The 21,164-nt window shown below is 38.3% G+C and overlaps 2 protein-coding genes across 5 annotated transcripts in view; both read left to right on the top strand.

The window, feature by feature from the left end:
* dagla (diacylglycerol lipase, alpha) overlaps window positions 1-6,390 on the top strand; it is a 65,956-nt gene extending 59,566 nt beyond the window's left edge. For 2 of the 4 annotated variants that reach the window (XM_088333666.1, XM_088333667.1), the window contains 3 exons: window positions 689-855; window positions 2,367-2,384; window positions 3,016-6,390. In XM_088333666.1, the coding sequence (XP_088189792.1) occupies window positions 689-855; window positions 2,367-2,384; window positions 3,016-4,060 (1,230 nt within the window). In that variant the 3' untranslated portion in view covers window positions 4,061-6,390. The remainder of the gene's footprint in view (window positions 1-688; window positions 856-2,366; window positions 2,385-3,015) is intronic. The other 2 variants (XM_088333665.1, XM_088333668.1) reach the window with 1 other exon arrangement.
* A 2,678-nt stretch (window positions 6,391-9,068) lies between these two features.
* ext2 (exostosin glycosyltransferase 2) overlaps window positions 9,069-21,164 on the top strand; it is a 35,351-nt gene continuing 23,255 nt past the window's right edge. Inside the window, exons 1-8 of the mRNA XM_088333657.1 lie at window positions 9,069-9,193; window positions 14,336-14,678; window positions 14,745-14,968; window positions 16,606-16,695; window positions 18,615-18,731; window positions 19,545-19,740; window positions 19,830-19,969; window positions 20,055-20,148. Coding sequence (XP_088189783.1) covers window positions 14,364-14,678; window positions 14,745-14,968; window positions 16,606-16,695; window positions 18,615-18,731; window positions 19,545-19,740; window positions 19,830-19,969; window positions 20,055-20,148 — 1,176 coding nt within the window. The 5' untranslated portion in view covers window positions 9,069-9,193; window positions 14,336-14,363. The remainder of the gene's footprint in view (window positions 9,194-14,335; window positions 14,679-14,744; window positions 14,969-16,605; window positions 16,696-18,614; window positions 18,732-19,544; window positions 19,741-19,829; window positions 19,970-20,054; window positions 20,149-21,164) is intronic.

The following is a 21,164-nucleotide window of genomic DNA, read 5'->3' as shown; positions in this document are numbered from 1 at the left end:
TTGACTGGTTTTACCTCACTGAACATTTCAGATTCAACCATTTTTCATTGTTTTGGTTATTTTGTTGTCAATATTTTGTCCATTTCATTTTAATAATCGTAGTCTTCCTCTTATATGCATTCTAACACATTAAAGTCAACATTGGATGCTTGTGTAATTGTGTTCATGTCATTGTCTGTTTTGAAAGTTGTTTACATGCACAGCAATCCTATGGACTGCTATTGACGCAAATACTATCGGACTTCCACGAATCTTCCTCGGGCATCTGTGACTCCATTGTGGGTGTTTAATGTCAGTTGGAGTAGGTGTAAACTCACCTTCAGCCCGCACTTACATTTATCCCAACCACTATGTACTATCGTGATAGATGTATTGCAGTAACTGCAGTTAAATATAGAAGTTATATATACATGACTTGTGTGGTCAAACGGTAAATCCCAAAATCCTACTCGTAGTCTTTAATGGTGCAATAATCTAATCTTAGTCTAGTGTTATTACTAAAAGAGCATATGGTTTCCGTTTATCATTATTTTTAATGATACTTAATCATTTTGACTGCCTATGTATCTCTATTTACACACCGTTTCTGTACACTTCCATCATGTCGAATGCTCATATTTCCCTTTGTTTGATTTTCAGTGGATGCTTTCATGCTTTCATTCTGTGTCTTCCTATGTGTTCGTGACAGGTCCTGGAGAATTACAATAAAGGAAAAACGGCTTTGCTGTCTGCAGCCAAGATTATGGTCAGCCCAACAGAAGTTGACTTGAACCCCGAAAGTTTGTTCATGGCTGCATCTGCTACATCCCAGCAATCTGTGCCTGCCACCCACCACCGCAGGAACAGTAGTGTCCGGTCAGTATTGAGTATCATAGTGTGGTATAAAATAGTAAAAGTGGGAAAAAAGCAAGTATTGTAATTTTACTTTGTATGTAATTTAAACATAAGTAAAATAGTTATATGAAAAATAGTCCTGATATAGGTATATATATTTGTGAATTGACGTGTTGAATCAGTTCATTTTATGGTTAGATAGAAAAATTAGGTTTTCAAAATGTTACCCAGTTAGATTAAAAATGACCAAAAACTATTTTTCTAAACATCTTTCTATATACAGTAAAGGTGTCAATTATCTTTCGGGATTCCTTTCCTCTTTCATGTGTTGGCAATGATGTGTTCTAAAAAATAAAAAAGTTACTGATAGGGGGCATTTAAAAACGTATGTACAGATTTGACAAAAATGGCTTGACATAAGTGTAAGTGATCGATTTGAAATGTACTCAAAATTAAACGTATAAATACATAACACTGCTTCAATCATAGTTAAATACCCATTAAAATAGTCTCGGGAGTCTTGAAAAAAGCCTTTTTTCTGGTGAACTTTTTTTAACTAAAAACACTTGGGTAAAAAATAGCCCAAATTGGGTCGTACATTGGACCACTGGAGCACTTTGATAGGCTTAACTATCTTAGTTGTTTTGTACAAAATTAACTAATGTTTGAGGTTGTTTCAAGTAAATAACCTGTTTTTTTAGGTTTTTATAAAGAAGACACAATTTTGGGAGTTTACCGGTAATTAAAAAAACAGCAACAAGTTTGTGTTTGTTTTAAACTACACAGTATTTTGAAGCAGTACAATAAAAACACCCAAATATTTGAGAGTTATTTACAAAAGTAAATTTTGGAGAGAGATTTTTTGTGGTTGTTTAGTGGGTGGCTCCATTCTTGTCCCAAATTATTTATTATTTAATTATCTTTACCATTTTCAAATGTATGTATTTTAGAAACGAGGCTTTCCTGGAACAAGGATGGAGTGTCATATTTTTTTAAGATGGAAATGTCTAATACATTTTATATTAAAATCTTACCCATTTCAGTGCCTTCATGTACAACACATACCCCGTTTGCCATTGTGTAATTAGGTCCGCTGCTAGTCTAGGCTTGGTTGCTAGCAGTTGGTAGCTACCTTTTTTCTGTAGCTGTGTATCGCTCTGGATGCTTGACAATGATAAAAAATACCAGTACGTTGTAACCAAAATTTTAAAAAATGGTCTAAAATGTACAACGATAAAAAGCAATCCTTTTTATAAATGTATTTAGGTAAACTAAATATACATTAATAAAATACATTAGTACTTAATTGCATTCCACCCATTTGCAAATAACAATTTTCTAAGCAAGGCATTATTGCTGACAAATAAGAGGTAAAAATAGCTATTTTCAATGTTTTTATTGAACCAAAACAGCATTTATTTTAACAAGACACAATAACTCATTTCTAAACCTGCATTACTTCTGCTACTAATTTCAATTTTTGTTTTCTCAAACTTGTAATTCCTGTCTGTTTTGTTTGGGTAACAAAAAAGACAAAAAACATTGTTACGGTAAGGAAAGCATGTGATTACTAACTGTTCATAATGTGCACCATTGTTTCATGCACGCATGCGTACCACAGAGCAGTTCAGACGTACGGTAGTATTCAGTTCTCTCCACGACCCCACTGGTTCAATCCCTGTCCAGAGTCTGTGTCCTGATAAAAATAGTTGATGTAGTACTTGATCCTCTCTGGTGCTAAAAGCACCCCCAAGGATGTTGACTTTCCACTCTCTTGTCAGTGTTTCTCCTTGGTGCAGTATGCAAACATGCTATATGGACAAAAGTATTGGAACAGTTTGCCGTTTTATCAACAGGAAGTGATTTTTTTTTTTACTCTGTAAATGAGTAGTCTCTGTCTCACCAAAATTATGAATGAGGTAAATAAGAGGGGCTGGTTAATATGTGTAATATCACTGTCACTCAGAGTAATTTGTATTTGAAATTCCCATGCAGTTGGGTTAGTTCCACTTCTACTTTTTATGTCCCAAGATCTTTGTCCATATGGTACATGTTTACTCACAAACCATTACCTATTCCCCTTCTTAAAACCCTCTAGCGTAGTTTATTATTTGTTGATGATCTCACCTGGTGGGTCCCGCTTCCCTGTCACCTCCTGTCCTTTCTCGTCCTCTCCTCTAGTTCCTGTGCCCAGTCTGAAATATCTCTGGATGGATTTTCGGAGTGCCCCCCACCTCCAGTACCTGTAGTGTTGCGTGGAGCACGGGAGCGCCTGACGGTGGAGCTTAGGGACCATAAAGCTCCTTTAGCTGTCATGGAAAGTTTGTCAGACGCCGAGTCAGTCTACAGTTTGGATTCCAGGCGCTCCTCTGCTGCCCTTAGAGGTTCTCCGATGCTCAGTAGCCTCCCATTCCCTTTGGATGCACCCATCCCTGAGGAGAACCCGTCTCTCAGTTCCCGCACGGAACTCCTAGCAGCCGACAGCCTGTGCCAGGCTTCGCCTGAACACTTAGGGGAGATTGGGCCTTTCTTCTCACCATTTGACCCGGTTTCTAATCCTGAGTATTCCATACAGTTTTCTCCTGCCACGCCTCGGTACAGCGGAAACTATTCACCTGAGCCTAATGACACAGAGCATAGCGTCTACTCTGAGATTGCCCCCGATGTGGAACAGATGCCTGGTGTCTACAGCCCGGGTAGCACTCCTGATGGTCCCTGCAGTCCACAAATTGCTTCTAAAGCAACAGATGGAGTTAAAGAAAAGTGGGAGATGAGCAACGAGAGCAAAGGGGAAAGCTCCCTTCTGCCGCAGCCGCTATCAAATGGTAACCCCAGCCGAACAGTGCTGGAATTCGCCCAGTACTTGGATTCTCTATTTCGACTCGACGGCAGCAGCTCACCTCCGATGGATCTGTCTGACGGGGAATCTGAGTCAGGACACGGCTCACTCGGGCATGTGGAGTGTTTGGCAGACGAAGCAGACGACAAGCAGCTTCTGGCCAGGGCAACGCTGGAGCCGAACTTGGTCCCCAAGCCACCACGCACTTTTGCTGGATCAGCAGACCCTTCTTCTGGCATCTCTTTGTCACCTTCCTTTCCTCTCTCATCGTCTGAGGAACTCAATGACCTCTCACCTGGCGAGGGTGCCCCACCTGCCATTGACTCATTACGAACATCTGTCCATACCCACTGTACTGAGGAGAACACGTTGTCATCTATGGTGTAGTCCGTTTCAACCAACAATTAAGTGACACAGTACATTTTAAAAAACAAAAAAAGACATATCACAGTATGTGCATGCAATGGAATGTAGTCACTCATCAGAGACCTAAGGACAGATTAACTCCCCATTCTTCAGGTGTCCTTCTCCCCCATCACTTGAATGATGTTTATAGCATTTTCGCACTATTGCAATGACAACAAAGAAGATACCTCTCTGCATGCCAGGGGGCTGTGCTGCTTTTGGGTGAAAAAGAACAACTGTAGCTTCACAAATTCCGTTCCAAACAATGTCACAAACATGTCAGCATCCGTTCATCCCCTGACTTAACTCTATGACAGAGTGGGAGTCGTTAACTTAGCAGGGATTCAAAAGCTAACACTGTAGAAGACGCTAGTTCGCAGGGGCGTGCCGGAACTTGGGGTGACGCGCTCTAACTTCCTGCACCCGCAACGGCACATTTTCCACCCGCTTTTTATTTTTTTTTGTCATTTATTCAGGAATATGGAGAGTGACATGTGTTAGTCAGTAAACGTGTGAAGACGTGACACGATGCTCCTCAGGTTTATACAGAATTGGTGTTGAGACAGATGTGAGTGCTTCAAATTGTGTCTTAAACATTTAGTGATTGTGACAAAGTTACTACAGACGCCTATGGATGTTTTAAAGAATTTTTGTTACTCTTTATAGTGCATGATACTTTTGTTTTTCTGTTCAAAAACATATTGTCATTAAGCCAGTTAGATTGACAATTTGATACTATTGCGCACATCATTTTCGCTTGGTCCCCTCTTTGCCAAATAATTTCCTACCTTGATATTGCCAAATGTATTTCTCAAATGTATGTTTGTATATGTTTATTGCTTTATTTGAAAAGGAGCTTTGTTTATGATGTCCCACTCTTGCCATCCACATGGAGACTGTTACAGACCACAAGAAAGACACCACCTGACTGCCACAGCTTACTTGTTAACACCGCATGTTTATGTCGAGCGTCAGGCTGCAATAAGCACTTTGCTCTGTTTCCTGTTTGGTTAGAGTTACCGGTCTCACGCTGGGATTGTTTGCGAAGGGGCTAGTATGAGTAATGAAATTGCAGCCGTCATGACGGAGAAATAATTTGGCTATGTCCAAGCAGTTCAATGCCAATGCAGGATCCCAGATATAACCAAACCACGCGTCTTTGAAATGTCCCAGGATGCATTTTTCATCCTCAAGGTGCTCTCGGACATGTTCGACATCAGGTGTTTGCTTCCCTTTAATCTGGTCCGCCTCGCTCTTCCAAGAGGTTGGATAATTGAGCTGGTGTCAGTTTTACATGTGGCATATAATCTTCCATATCACCAAGGTTGGGACAGGAGAAAGGTGGCTTACTGCTTGTATTATTTATTACATTGAATGGTTTAAATTGTATTGCTGTATTTGATGATTATATATTTATTGCTCTTGTAACAGATGGATGTTGGTAGTATTTTTCTTTTCTTTTTAAAGAATTCCCCAGAAGTTGCGCATTTATGTTTTCCTTTTCCCTGTCCAAGTGGAAAGGTTCTCAGAGTTTGGCCATGGCACATTTCGAAAAGTTCCATTGTGGTGAGACATTCTGCAAGATGACCTTTCTTGGAATTCCTATCCTGGAGTGACTAATATGATCTGCTCAGTTTCTGTTTGGACCAAGAGTTGTTACTCACAGCGCATCTCACGTGTTGACAGTTTAGTCTGTCACTGCACAGATCATCTCGCTAGTCCTTTTATTACAAATACATTTGTGTTACAACCCCATGGAATAAGAAGCTTGCAACTAGTACTGTTTGGCCATAATGTGTACAGCACCATCCAATATGTGTATTGTTGATGAGATGTCTAAATGATTACATTAGCAACATAGAGAATATATATACTGTATAACAAAAAGGTATATATTTAAAATATCAATATCGACATATAAAACAAGAAATATTTCATCTAAAAGTTATTTATTGAAACTAATGGAAATCACAACGCATTGTTCTGAGGAAGAATATTTGCATTTACAGAATGTCGTCTCCATGTTTACCTGGTTTCCTTCCTTCCCCTCTTGGGCCCAATGGGAGTGTATGTGCTCCCTCCCGTCACTGAACTTGTATGTTGTGGAATAAATTAAACACTCTGGTCCCTGTTTTCATTTTTCAAGTCGCATTTACATCATACTATGTTCATGTCGTCAGTTTGTCTAAAGCAATGCATGCATATCTTGAGAAAGAACGTATGAAGGGCAGCTCTTGATATCGAGTTTCAAACATTGTAAGTGGGAATAAAATGCTGGAAGAATAAATACTGCCCTGATACTTAAACACGTATGCACTTTGTCACTTCTCTTCACTGCCACGCAATGCAAAGGTAAAAAAAATATTTATTCACTGCACAAAGGGAGTGGGCTAAAATTGTTAAGTGGCTACCCCTAAAAACCCCTTTCCATCCTACGTCATCGACTCACCACAGGATGCATGCGCAGTGTTGACCTGAAACAGCGGGAGTAGGAACAAGTTGAAATAGAGAAAAAGACTATTTGTGTTTTGAGTTTTTAGAGTCACAAATTACAAAAACAACATACCCAACTGTTGTGTATATGGGGACACAAATCTAAATTACAGATGCTGCCCTACTACCGGACAATCGTTCGTAAGTTGAATTTGTTCGTAATGCCTTAGTGCTATATTTTGTATGGAATATATGTTTAAAGTTTATAAAAGTATTTTTTAAGGCTTGTATAAGTAACTTATCGTTTTATACCAACAAATAAACGTTTCATAAAATAATATGCTCTATAATGATAAATAAAGTGAAGTTTGACTTACTTTTGGAAGATGAGCTTCAAGAGTTAGGTGCCTTCCTCCTCCGTGGTAAAAAGTGCCCGAATAAAAGCGATCCGACCATGTTCTCAACCGCATCAAGCTTTCTCATTCTACTTTCGCCTCTTCTTTACACTTTACACCAGACATGGGGACTTGAGACTTAGTGACTTGGACTCGAGTCGACTCGAGTCGCTGTTTTTATGACTTGTGACTTGACTTGGACTTGGCAATCTAAGACTCGGGACTTGACTTGTGACTTGACTTGCCCAAGAAAAAAATACTTGGGACTTACTTGGGACTTGAAGGTGAAGACTTGAGACTTACTTGAGACTTGCACATGTGTGACTTGGTCCCATGTCTGCTTTACACCAACCATATTGATTGGATGCATGAGACATTAAACAATAAAAAAATTCAAAGTTTTTAGCGTGCCGGAGATACAGTATAGAACAGATCTGGGCACTCCGGTCCTGGAGGGCCGTATGTTCTGCATAATTTTTGAGGTTTCTCTGATCCAATACAGGTGATTCCAATTACCAGTATCGTTAACGAGCACTTGCTAGCTTGCTAACGAGGTTATAATTTGTATCACCTGAGTTAAAGAAGAGCCAACTTCAAAATCTGGCAGGACGTATGGCCCTCCAGGACCGGAGTGCCCAGGTCTGGTATAGAAGGTTTAAACACGAACAAGAAAGAGGAAGCGGATTTCTTCTTCTGGGTGGCTGCTGGGTGAGCTCTCACAGTGCCACACGCGGGTAGTGTTGGAAAGAAGCACTACAGTACTGTCCTGTACTCAGAAAAACGTGCACAATACAGAATGTTACAGCAATGTCCGTATATTTTTTGACATTCGTAAGTCATTTGTTATCTGGTAAGTTATGATTGCGATCTGGTTTAGGTACTGACCCTGACGTGAATGACAGAAGCTGACACTTTTTTCTTTGTGTTTTTTTTTTTACAATTAAGGCATATGTGATTGATCAAATGCTTTGTGTCGTCTCTGAATGTGCAATTCGGAGTACAAAAGAGTCGAAACGCATTTAGTCAAATTAGGAAAGAACAAAACGGACGTTTAAAAATAAAATACGCTTTTGTGTTGATTTAATAGCGAAAAGTTTGATTACTCCAAAGCAAGTAAGCCAAAAAAGTTGTCCGCCACTTTCAGCCCTAGGAATAAAATCTTAAGCCCAAACCCTACCTGATCAGAATTTAGGGCAAAGTCTATACGTCTGGGTCATCGTGAGCTTCTCTCTCTCGCTTTAATTTTTCTCTATTATCCATGCTTTGTTTTAATTCCTTGTCTCTGTTTATACAGTAATGTTTAGCTAAATTTTTTATACAAAAGACATGCTTTACATGTCGCACAGTGCTTTTTTCGTACCTACCATTTCCCCCCTGCACCGCCCGCGTTGCTGGCTCCCCGAGTTGACCGTGTTCACTGGCGTCTGGCAGTCTGACGGGCCATGGTGGGTCCAGATCACCTTTACTCCACTAGACTTCTCAGAAACAAAATGGGAAATTTCATAGAGTCGGTTTTGTTTGCAAAATGACATCACTAACTTGGACTGGAGTTCAGGCCCAGGTGTAAAATCCACAGCATGCTACAGAGTTTAAATGAGTTAAAAGGTCACCTAAGATCGGAAAAAATGAAGGTTGTTATATTAGCATACTTTCTTTTTAAGCAAATGATTTACTGAAGCCATATCCCCCCTAGTGGGGGGTTTCTAGAGTCAAAAATACAATCACATTGACAAAACATTCCCCTCCGCTCTTCCCAACCTGACACCAGACAATAAGCTCACAACACAAAAGGGGGCGAGTTGCTTTGCCATACAACCCCTTATCAGCAGAGAGGCCCGACGGCATACACTGGTTTACCCCCTCTGCATCATATGCGTCGATATCAGTCATTTATAACTATCCTTCCCCACTCACATCTATCCCCAGCACACACCTTTCCTTCTATTAAATTAATCCAAAAAAGTATATTTTTTTGTTTTAAATGTTATATTGTTATTGGTAACATAGCGATTAAAGCAACATAAACCAATCTAAAAAGTCGTTAGCAATCCGAGAAAGGGAGCTCTTTTTTAACGAGCCGAGCCAAAAAGGCCAGTTCTCGAAAAAGAGTCGGAATTCCTATCACCACCGACCACTAGATGGAAGCAAACTTGTGCTGAACGACGCGCTGTGTTTGAGGAAGAAAACGGAAATGACGACACACATCCGGTGTCTTGTTGTGTTTGGCTAAACTAGCTTGCTAGCATGAATTAACCCAAAATCGTCAAAGTTGAATCCCAACGTCTTGGTGAGTAAAATGCAAAACTACGATCGATGTTTCGATGGTAAACAATTCAATGTTTGTTGTAAGTAACGTTTGAGTATGACAACATCGGTTAATGCGGCTAACTGTTTGCTATCTTAGCTTCACAAATGATCAAGGTAGAGAATAATCATTTTAGAAATCTCGTGAATTCCTGATTTCTGTGTTGCCATGGTGACCGTTTTGGTGCCCTAACGCATCATTAGATTTAAGGGCTGATACCAGGTTAAGACTAAACGTTCATTGTAAAATAGAATCCCAATTATGTATGTATTCAAGTGCATACGCTCTCAATAATGTGCCAACATGCGACGATGGAACCTATTTGTTTATTTACCCAATTCTTCCTCTCGGGTTCTTATTATTGTTTTTAAACAGTTTGCAGTTTATTGAATATGTATTACTCGAGAAATCACGTTTGATTTGAGGTTTGTATCACAGGTTAAATCACTGATGACTTTTAGTTAGTGTCAAGTCATGTTTATTTGTATAGCCCTTAATCACAAAGAGTCTCAAAGGGCTGCACAGACCACAGATTATTGCAAACCCCAGACTATTATGACACAATCCCCTGATCTAAAACCTACATGAGGGCAAATAATACACATATTATCAACATAAGATATAGAAGTGTGTTTTAAGCTTAGATTTAAACATTTCCACTGAGGTTGCAGATCGAATCTCTGGGGGAAGAGCATTCCACAGCACTGGGGACCGGATGGAGAACACTCTCGAACCTGCGGATCTCTTCTTGGCTCTTGGGATGACTAGTAGACCAGCATTTTCAGACTGAAGCCTCCGGAACGGAACATAGGGGGAAATGGAACCTGAAAGATATGAGGGAGCAAGCCCCATGTATGATTTTGTATAATACTAACAGAACCTTAAAATCACATGTTAAGCTAACAGGGAGCCAATGCAGGTTAGCTAAAATCAGGCTAATATGATCAAACTTTCTTGTCTTAATTAAAAGCCTCGCTGCAGCATTTTGTTCCAGCTGAAGGCTCTTGATTTTGGACTTCGGGTGACTGGAGAGTAGTGCATTAAAGTAATCAAGACGGGGGGTAACAAACGCGTGAATTATAATCCCCGCATCCGACTGAGACAGCATAGGGTGAATTTTAGCAATATTGCGAAAAAAGCTGTTCTAGTAATATTCTTAACGTGTGTTTGAAAGACAGATCGGGGTCAAATATGACACCTAAATTTTTGACTTAGTCACTCTGGGTAATATTACATTTGTCAATGTTCAGAGAGTTAGTTTATAATTTTGACAGAAACTGCTAAAAATGTCTATTTTTATCAGATAACTACACTGTAAAGTATAAATGGAAATGTTTCTAGTACTGTACAACTTTTTCAGAACAAGTCAAGAGAGGGTTAAACCTCAGTGGAACTGTTCAGATGTAGGCTTTAAACACACTTCTATTCTATAGTTTATGAATAATAAAGACTGGACATTGAAAATGACCTGATCATTGTAGAGATTCCCCAACACTGCAATGTTTTAACCTTTGTTGTGTTTCGTTTGGTGTGTTTAAAAAAGTAAAATCATTGACTTAGCTCTGAAAATCCTGGTCTACTAGTGATCCCAAGAGCCAAGAAGAAATCCACAGGTTCTGTAGCATTCTCCATCCGGGCCTCAGTGCTGTTGAATGCTCTGCTTTCTGAGATCCGATCTGCAACCTCGGTGAAACTGTTTAAATCTAGGCTTAAAGGCATAAACATACTTTATGTGCATAAATGGTCAAAGTAGAAAAGTCCATACTACATTAAACGAAGACTGAACCAAACCGCCATGTAGCGTTGTTCAAAATGGATGGGGAATGTTGCCAGTATGAAGTGTAAAGAGACACTCTTTTCGTTGCTTATAAAGCGCCACAACTTTAGGGGACACTGAACGCCTAATGCCACAGATAAGAAGGTTGCTGTTGCCGCTATCGGTGTGTGTGTATGTAAATGGGTAAGTGTAAAGCACATTGTGAAGCCCTTTAGGAGAAATTAAATGAAATGATCTGCATTTATATAGCGCTTTTCAAGTCAAGACTTCCCAAAGCGCTTTACGGTGTGCTTCACATTTCCCAATAGCGGCCGTGCAACCATGTAAGGCGCTAGCTAACCTGCTTATTGGGGGCATTAGGGGTTCAGTGTCTTACCCAAGGACACTTCGACATGTAACACGGAGGAGCCGGGATTCGAACTGCGATCTCTTGATCCCAAGACGAGCGCTCTACCTCCTGAGCCACTGCCGCCCAGGAGGTGTCCAGTGACTTGAAAAGCGCTAAATAAATGCAGTCCATTTACAATGTCATCTATATTTCACGTTAACAATAGCTGTGTATTAGTTATTGCAACTTCATTTCTTCATTTTCCTCATGTTGAGGTTTTGAGTTTTTCCCTGCCCTCATGTAGGTTTTAGATCAGGGGATTGTGTTGTCTGTAGTTTGCAATAATCTGTGGTCTGTGCAGCCCTTTGAGACTCCATGTGATAAAGGGCTATACGAATAAACATGACTTGACCTAAAGCAAAAAAGCAGCAATGTATCGAAAATACAATATGACAAAGTCAACATGACAGGTAGAACAACTTCCATTGCACAATATTTTGAAAATTAAGTCAAAGTGATACGATGTAAAAACCTTTAAAGGTATAAGAATTAAAATATTTCAGTGACAACTACTTTTTCAGAAAAAAAGTCAAGAGCGTCAAGCCAAAAAAGCAATAACGTGACAAAAATACAAATACTGTTTAACGAAGTCAACAAAACTACTAAAATACAGTATTTTGTGGACTAAAAGGCCAACTCCTAAAAACTTCTACATACGGGAACCATTTATGAATGCATAGATTGATTTTAAATGTGAAGCCTGATTTCTTAATATTTTTCTTCTATGATACAAGTGTTTTATCTTTTGTTTTAATCTCCTGCACCTTATAGTTAGACATACCTTATATATGAGGTAAAAAGTCTTTCGCAAGGTGATATTTTTGAAGGTGTGTCTTATGATCAGGTGCGTCTTATAGCTCAGAATACAGCACCCTCTATTTCAACTCAAAGCACGTTTATTTGTATCGTCCTTAATCACAAAATGTGTCAATCGACTGCTCAGGCCACAATTACACCATTCCCTGATCTGAAAGACATGCAGGCAAGGAAAAACTCAAAACCTCAACATGAGGAAGATAAGAAACCTTTAGAAGGGGCCACACAAATGGTAATCCCCCTTCCAGGATGACCAGGATGCAGTAGATGTTGCATTGAGTAACAACACACAACACATAGTGAACATCATAAAAAAAAATGATAGGTAGTATGTAAATTTTTCCAAAAAGTCCAACAGAGCATCGACAGTTTCCCATCCCTAGTCTAGAGTTAGAAACTGTCACTGAGGTTGCACATTATTTTTGAAAAAAAAAAAATCAGTGGTGTATTTAAAGAGTAACAACGTTTTGATCCAAGGTGGAAGTTTTAATGTATGCATAATTTTACAACACACAATCAACATTATTATTGTGATTGTTAAAATGGGAAGACTATATCGATCTTAAGACAAGAGTATCGATCCGATCCAAGTACTCGCTCAGTGTTGATAATATTTATATTTGGATTGATCTGCTCAACCTTTGTTTTAGCAGTACTAAACAAAGGGCGCAAACTTTTGAAAACAGGTTAGCTAACTTACTGCGGGTGCCGGAGCAGGCCAACCGGTCTATGACATGATTATATGCAGTCAAATGAAATATCCACCAGTGCTTATGCACATATTGCCAAGTTCTAAAGTAGGTTTCAAATAGATCACATTGCTAATGCCCACAATGTCAACATCGGACAGCGATTCCCACAATCAGAGTCGACAAAACTCTACCAAAAACTTAAGGTGAGGAAAGTTCTTTATTTTTTAAAATCCACTTGTTTTCTATATTGTGAATTTGAAATATGCGACGACAAAAGCCCAGGGAATTCAGCAGGAAGAAAATCCCAATTTCTTACCCTGCCTCCAATGAATCATAATGTAATCTATGTAATCAAAAGTACTCTATAAATCTGTGTACGTGTGTGTTTGTAGGCGTCTTATAGGCTTTGAAGCGTTTTAACCGATTTTTGTAAAAATGTACACAGTTGTGCTGTAGACCTCTGTAGGTTATACGTTGAGGCACCTCTAATAAATAACAAAGAAATCGATAAACTTCTGTTTTCTTGTGGTCTGCTTTTGTCGGGTGTCCAACGCCATTATTGGCCAAATTGGGTACTGCAGCTCCCGACCACCGACTACTCCAAGCAGCCGAATCCTATCTTACGTGTGCTTGACAACCCCGGGCCATATTGCTTGTTTGTCAAGTAAAGTCATTTTTATTTGTATAGCCCTTAATCACAAAGAGTCTCAAAGGGCTTCACAGGTTATTACACTGACTATTTTTTTCAGACTATTATTACACCAACCCCTGATCTGGAACCAACATGAGGGCAAGGAAAAACTCAAAAAACCTCAACATGAGGAAAATAAATAAACCTTGAGAAGGGACCACACATGTGGTATCCCCCTTCTAGGATTACCAGACAGCAAAAGATATTGCAATCACAAATAATACAGAGATATTGTCACGAAAAGTCCTGTTTATTCGTATAGCCAAACCAGTGGCTTTGAGATTGTGATCAACTGACTTTAGAATTTAGAATTATTCAAGTCATGTTTGTCAAGTCGTGTTTATTTGTATAGCCAAACCAGTGGCTTTGAGATTGTGATTAACTGACTGTAGAATTTAGAATTATTCAAGTCATGTTTGTCAAGTCATGTCTATTTGTAATCACCATGCAAACGTTTTATTAAAACGGGTGGAAACATCCTCACCCTCATTTATCTTTTATTATTACTAATGTACATTGTGTTTTATCAAATCGAATGACCTTTCACAGTTGAGGACATTTTAAGCATTGAACAAAGAGTTTCATCCGTAATTATTCGAGTAGAGTACAGTGCTGGTACATCTATTCCGGGAAAGAAAAAGGTAGTAGTCAGCATAACCTGTTTTATTGTTTCTAAATATCTGTTTGAGCACCCTAGCATACCATTGACATTTAAACATCCAACTGCTAATTGTATATTATTGTGTCTCTGTCATTGCAGAGTCGGGCAAGACAGGCCAGAGGCAGACATGTACGCCTCTAGCAAATACAGTTCGAGGGGACCTGCTCTTATCCCTCGGATGAAAACCAAGCACCGTATATACTACATTACTTTGTTCTCCGTTGTGTTGCTTGGCCTCATCGCAACCGGGATGTTTCAGTTTTGGCCTCATTCAATCGAGTCCACCGCTGACTGGACTGTTGACAAACGTAGTGTTCAAGACTCTCCTATAGTTCACCTCGCAGCCTCCAGTCCCATTCCGGAGAGGGGAGACCTTGGCTGCCGCATGCACACGTGTTTCGATGTGTACAGATGTGGCTACAACCCTAAGAACCGGATCAAGGTAATGATAATCTTTGTAGACTAAGTTAGTGCTTTTTTTAATCATAGATTCTGTTTCTTGGTGTAGGTTTATATCTACCAGCTGCAAAGATTTGTTGATGAAATTGGAGTTCCAATCAGCAGCACGGGACTGTCTCGCGAATATAACGACCTCCTCAGTGCCATTTCGGACAGCGACTTTTACACCGACGATGTCAACAGGGCTTGTATTTTCATTCCGTCAATTGATGTCCTGAATCAGAACTCCCTGCGAATCAGAGAGACTGCACAAGCTCTCGCAATGTTACCAAGGTAACAGTTTCACTTAAAATTCAATTCTTGAGAAGGAATACGTGTGTGTGTATGAATATCGTATAAGTGCTCGAAATCCTTGAAAAAGCTTGAATTTTAACGTTGTGTTTTTGAGGATTGGAAAGTGCTTGAATCTTGGGCAAAGTTCCTGTAAATGCCTGAAATTGTTGCTGTGTTTCACAACAAGTTTGCTCAAAAATGAAGCTAGTGCCGCTCTCAAAATGAACGACCACACACCATACAAATCAAGCTCAAACGTTTTCTAAAGCAGCTAAATGCTCTCTTTGATTCATTCTGAAATAAAAACTTTTAAGTATCCCTAAACCAAAAATGTTTTAAGCTGGTTAAGTGTACTTGGCTGAAAAATATTTTAAAAATTGAGGATCTCATGTATTTAATTAAAACATAACTGGACCAAGATTTCACATCAGGTAGTGTAGCCTTGTCGGGCACATTTGGTTTCCATCAAACAGTTGATTTAAAAAATCACAGACCAGCACTTGTTTTTATTACTCATAATTTTAAGTTTATTTAACATTTACTAAAATGTCATAATTTCTAGTCAGTAGTGGTATTTATCAATTTAGTTTATTCCGTTCTGACTTATAGTTAATTTCAACACAATAAAATTGATTGAATTTATTGTTAGTGTAATGTTTCAAACGTTGAAGGTTGGATGGCCTCCCTCAGGTCCCCTCTCTTCACATGGTTGGTCTGTGCCTTGCCATAAATTATATTTAATTTCCCTTTCGATTGACACCTTTCTCAGCCAATAGCAGGATGTTGATGGATGATGGCGATTGAGGGGCCCCGTTACCTTAATAAAGGAGAGGAGGGGCTTGGATATCATGCAAAATGCTCAATTTCAAAATAAAAGAAGTGTCAGGAATACTCCACTGCCTTGAAATGGTCCGGTCCATTTCATTTTTAGCACAAGTATAACTGTAGTTCTATTTTCAAACAGTTCTTGTAATATTATTTTTGTGGCATTTCTGTAGTTTTTGTAGTATTACTGTACTTCTACTCTGTATTTTTGTAGTATTACTAGTTTTATTTTAATAGTATTATTGCAATATTTCTGCAGTTGTATTTTTGTAGTATTTCCGTAATAGAATGTAGTATATTTGTATTATCTTTGTTGTGTTACTCTCGTTAAATTTTTGTGATATTTTTGTAGTATGTTCATAGTATTACCCCACTTGTATTTTTTTGTATTACTGTACTTTTATTTATGAATTTTTTTGTAGTATTTTTAGAGTACGACTCTACTTTTATTTTGTAGGATTTGTTAAGTAGTATTTGTCCTATCTTTATCATTTTTGTATCATATCTGTAGTATTTTGTAGTATCACTGTAGAAGCGCATTGTAAAAAGCTTTGGGGGGGGTCTTCAGTGACTTTAAAATTGCTATATAAATGCAGACTATTTGCCATTTCTATTAGTATGTATTTTGGTTTTATTTTATTTTAACCATTGTGTGTGTGTGACTGTGTATAAGGTGTTTTGGGTTGTCGGGTAGAGATAAAGGAGGGGATTTTATCGTCTTTTGTACCACGCATGTTTTTATATATCACTTTTTTCCAAACTGTATAATCCTAGAGGAAAAAAAAAATCTATTACCATTTTTTTCCTCTTAGATGGAACAAGGGGATGAATCATCTACTCTTTAACATGCTTCCGGGAGGCCCACCAGACTATAACACTGCTTTGGATGTGCCCAGGGACAGGTACCTTGACCATAAATGATTATACTTTTTGCATATAACATTCTTGGCAACACTGAAGAAAAGACACATGGGAACCGATAAATGTGTTACCCATGACTTTTAGTGTTTGCCTTTCAAAAAACGAATTAATATAACTAAGTGCATGCCATTTATTGTAAAATTAGTGCCAAATTATTGTTATTATACTGAGGTGTCCAAAGGCATTCTCAGACGATCTCTTACTACTCACTAGATGTTGCGTGTACAACAGAAAGAGAATGAGAGATCTTAAAATGGATGTGTGGTACGTGGCACAGAACCAAAAAATGATTGATCGTGTGCACCCTTATGTTTAGGCTGATATCACACAGTTAAAGCAGAGCACACATGTAAGACATTATTTCCATAAGGTGAAGCATATATTTACAAATGGCTACAAATAGATATCCTCTACATAAAATAATAATAATAAGTGATCCTTGGTGGTTTTATGCAAGATGATGAACAATATCTTTAGATGTAAAGAATTTCCTAAGCTGATTCAGAGAGTCCATTTGGCATCAAACATTATCAGAACCAGATGTGGGGGGATTGCTGTCTGTATTATTTTCATTTTGTCTTGAATGGAATAGCAGAAATGCATCCGTCCATCCATTTTCTTGCTGCTAGGGCGTACAAACGCTATCATCACCCAAAGTAAAACTTCAAGAAATGAATAACTAATTTAGCAGGTATCAATTTTGAGACTGGGAGGTCGGTGGTTCGCGCCCCGGCCGAGTCATTCCTAAGACTTAAAAAGTGGTCGGCGGCGCCCTCTGTTGGCTGCGGCTGCATCGGCTCGCTACAACGGGTCAGGTGCAATCGACATTTCGTTCTGTGTACATTGTTACACAGAATGACAATACAAGTAAATTATTATTATTATTATTATTATTATTTTGTTGGTATGGTAAGATCTGTAATTTATATGTTGTTGGAATTATTGGAAATTGTATCAAATGGGACTGCAACAATGAATCAATTCAATCAAATAAAATCGATTATTAAAAGCGTTGGCAACTAATATCATCAGTGATGCGTTGTGTTGTGCGATTTATGAGCCACTAAGAACGTTAAATCCATGCAAATTAAGAATGCATTGGATTTTGTTGAGAACTTGAAGATTGTTGTACCACTTTGGTCCTGCAGAGGGCGGCTCGAGACAGTTTTTTTAATTTAAAAAAGTATCTTACATTTAAAAAAAAATATTTTCATTGAAATGCAATCATTCCAAACAAAATTGGCATGAAACAGTTCGACCCTACATAATTAAAGAAAATTAAGGGAACGGAAAGTGCTGATAAGAGAAAAATCAGAAAATATATTAATTAAATAAAGGGGAAAATAATGATAATGACATGTTTAACCTAACACAAGGGGCAGATTCTTAAGCATATTTTATATCCTTTGCACACAAGCACATTGGGAATGTTTATCATATTGAGAAAAATGTAACCCAAAAATCAATTTTGTTGACCAACTTTGAAAAGTAGGTTTTTAATTTTGATAGTTCTTTGTCGATAAAATATTTTGCTACACATAAAATGAAATTAATAGCTTTCTTTGTTCAAAAACCTCAACATAAGGAAAATAAAGAAACCTTGAGAAGGGGCCGCACATTAGGTAATCCCCTATTTTCCTGTTTGTTCAAAACTTCATTATTTTATTAATGAGGACGAATTAAAAATGTGTTTTCTTCAAACCAGATTATTAAAATAATTGTTAGTTAGTTGAAACCCTAACAGCAACGTAGTAAGTATGTCTTTATGAGATAAGACATATCACACTAGGAATAAACGTGTAATAAGAGACTAAAAAGAGAAAAAGAAGATTAAAAAAAGGTAGAAAACATTTTTCTAAATGCTATTTTTGTAGTTAAGGCTAATATGTTCTTGTTTCAGAGTGCTCCTGGCAGGAGGTGGCTTCTCCACATGGACATACAGACAAGGATACGATGTCAGCATCCCTGTTTACAGTCCCCTCTCTGCTGAAGTGGAGCTGCCCGAGAGACAGCCTGGGTGAGCTGCTTGCAAAGAGATACGTTATGTTGGAGTAGTCAATGTGAAGTTTATCTAGCTGTTTAGTGTCTTTCATATATACCTGTTCATCCAGTCATTTTTTGGAATAACTAAAGAGATAAAACATAATGCGAACGTGCAAATAGGAACTGATGAAGTAACATGTTTGAGGTATATAAATCAAATCAGTCACATCCTGATCCAATTGGGAACAATTTTTTGAGGTCAAGATATTGAAAACAACCATAAATTATTCATTCAGAAAGAGGGAAATTATAATTTAAGGGGCTGTAGTGAATTCATAATCCCAAAGGTGAGAACCACTAGGAAAAGTATGTGTGTGTCTCTGTGTGGAGTCGAGCTTTGGAACGGTTTGCAAGACGAGATCAAACGGTGTCCAACTATTCACTTGTTCTGGTTTGGATACAAAGAAACATTCCTGGCGGAATACAGAGATGAGGAGGGTGGGGTATGAGTGGTGCGGGAGATTGGGAATAGTGCGTCTAGTTAACTTTGAGTTATTGTTGCTATTCTTATATCATAACTGTTACTCTTAATATCATTACAATTGTTGTTATATCATTGGTGTATTTCGTGGGGAAGCCGAAGGGGTAGGGAATATAAGCATTTACTTCTTACTATACCCCTTTTCGAACATATTATGTAACATTATTTTGTTGTTGAGTTATTGTTTTTGTTCTGTTTTTATTTTGATTCGAATTAAGTTTTCGTTCGTTCATTTATTTCATATTGAGACATAGCTAACGTGGTTGTAAAAAAATCATTTAAAACTTTTGCTCTTTAATCCTCTAGGCCTCGCCGCTACTTCATCCTGTCCTCTCAAACTGCCATTCACCGCGAGTACAGGGCAGAACTTGAACGCCTGAAAGAAGAAAATGGTGAGGCTCTGCTTCTTCTAGATAAGTGTAGCAACCTCTCCCAGGGAGCTGCTTCTGCTCGGAAGCGATGTTATAAGGGAAAAGTATATGACTACCCACAGGTCCTGCAGGTGAGGCAGACACATTTAATAATAACACTTTTCAATGTATATGTTGGTCACTAATATAGAATCTATATGAAATGTCAATGTCTCTGCAGGAGTCCTCTTTTTGTGTCGTGCTGAGGGGTGCACGTTTGGGTCAGGCTGCACTTAGTGATGTTCTGCAAGCCGGCTGTGTCCCTGTCATCCTCGCTGACTCTTACATTCTTCCTTTTTCTGAAGTTCTTGACTGGAAAAGGTCCATCTAGATACGCCCATCTTCTATATGCGAGGGAACTTGCCATCTCTTTACTTACATATGTTGTGTTGTTTATCTGGCACAGAGCATCAGTTGTTATTCCAGAGGAGAGGCTCCCAGAGATGTACACCATCTTGAAGAGTATTCCTCACAGACAAGTTGAGGAGATGCAGAGACAGGTACTTGACTTATTCTTTTATAGAGTTCAATACATTAAATATAAACAACCTGTGACCCTGGTGAGGACAAGCGTTGCATATAATGGATGGATGGAAATATAAACAATTAGGAACTAAGACATGCAGGGTATTATACTTGTTACCTTCTTTAAAGTCAAGCAGAAGCCGTGATTTTGCTTAAAACTACAGAACGGAATAAGGAAACATTAATGGTTAGCCTTGCTGGTAAAACTGTTATCCATTTAAATTGATTGTGATTGTGGCAGTTGCTCCTTATGCTGCCAGATCTTAGAACTCTCATCCCAAGTTTGAAGCTCTTTTGACAATAAAAATAATCTATTGTGTGGCTTTAATTGCGAAAACAGAAATTCTGTCTGATACTAGTATTAACACATTGTCTATTATTCTGATTACGTGTTAAAATTAATGAAGCAGACATCAAATTTGATGGTTTTTTTCATTCTGTGTTTTGCTGCGGTTAATAATTGCTACTCTTTTTTTTTTAGCAACATTGATTTATTTACCAATTCTATCTACGGATATCAGAAGTCCTTTTCTGTGTGATGAGTTGAGTGTCATTACCTCTAACAACATCTGAAATGTAGAAAGATTGTGACATCTAACTGGCTATAAACCCCCATTAATTGTTTACTGTCAAACTCTCAAAAACAATAAATTATTTTCAAATGCATCCCTGCAAACATCTGTGCTGACTGTTAGCATTTACCATCTGAATTTTCTGTTAATAAAATTTATTAGATCCACTTTTAATAGGAAAAATACGCCTCTGCCAAAATTTCTCAACTAGGATATATGATGGTTGCAATGTGGTTGTTTTACCAACAGAGGGCTCACAAGTCTTTGAATTGAAGCCCTTATACATATACCCACATTTAAATCTGTTCACATTTTTGACATTTCTTTGTTTATTAAGGCACTGCAAAAATGTGTTTGAAGTTAGGACTGCTCGTTTTTTAGTTAGATACTATTGTAAATGCCATGTTAGGTATTTTATA

Source organism: Urocampus carinirostris, chromosome 4 (assembly GCF_059441175.1).
Source record: "Urocampus carinirostris isolate Australia breed hairy pipefish chromosome 4, RoL_Ucar_1.0, whole genome shotgun sequence".
Classification (NCBI taxonomy): domain Eukaryota; kingdom Metazoa; phylum Chordata; class Actinopteri; order Syngnathiformes; family Syngnathidae; genus Urocampus; species Urocampus carinirostris.
This window is presented reverse-complemented; position numbering and strand designations above follow the sequence as displayed.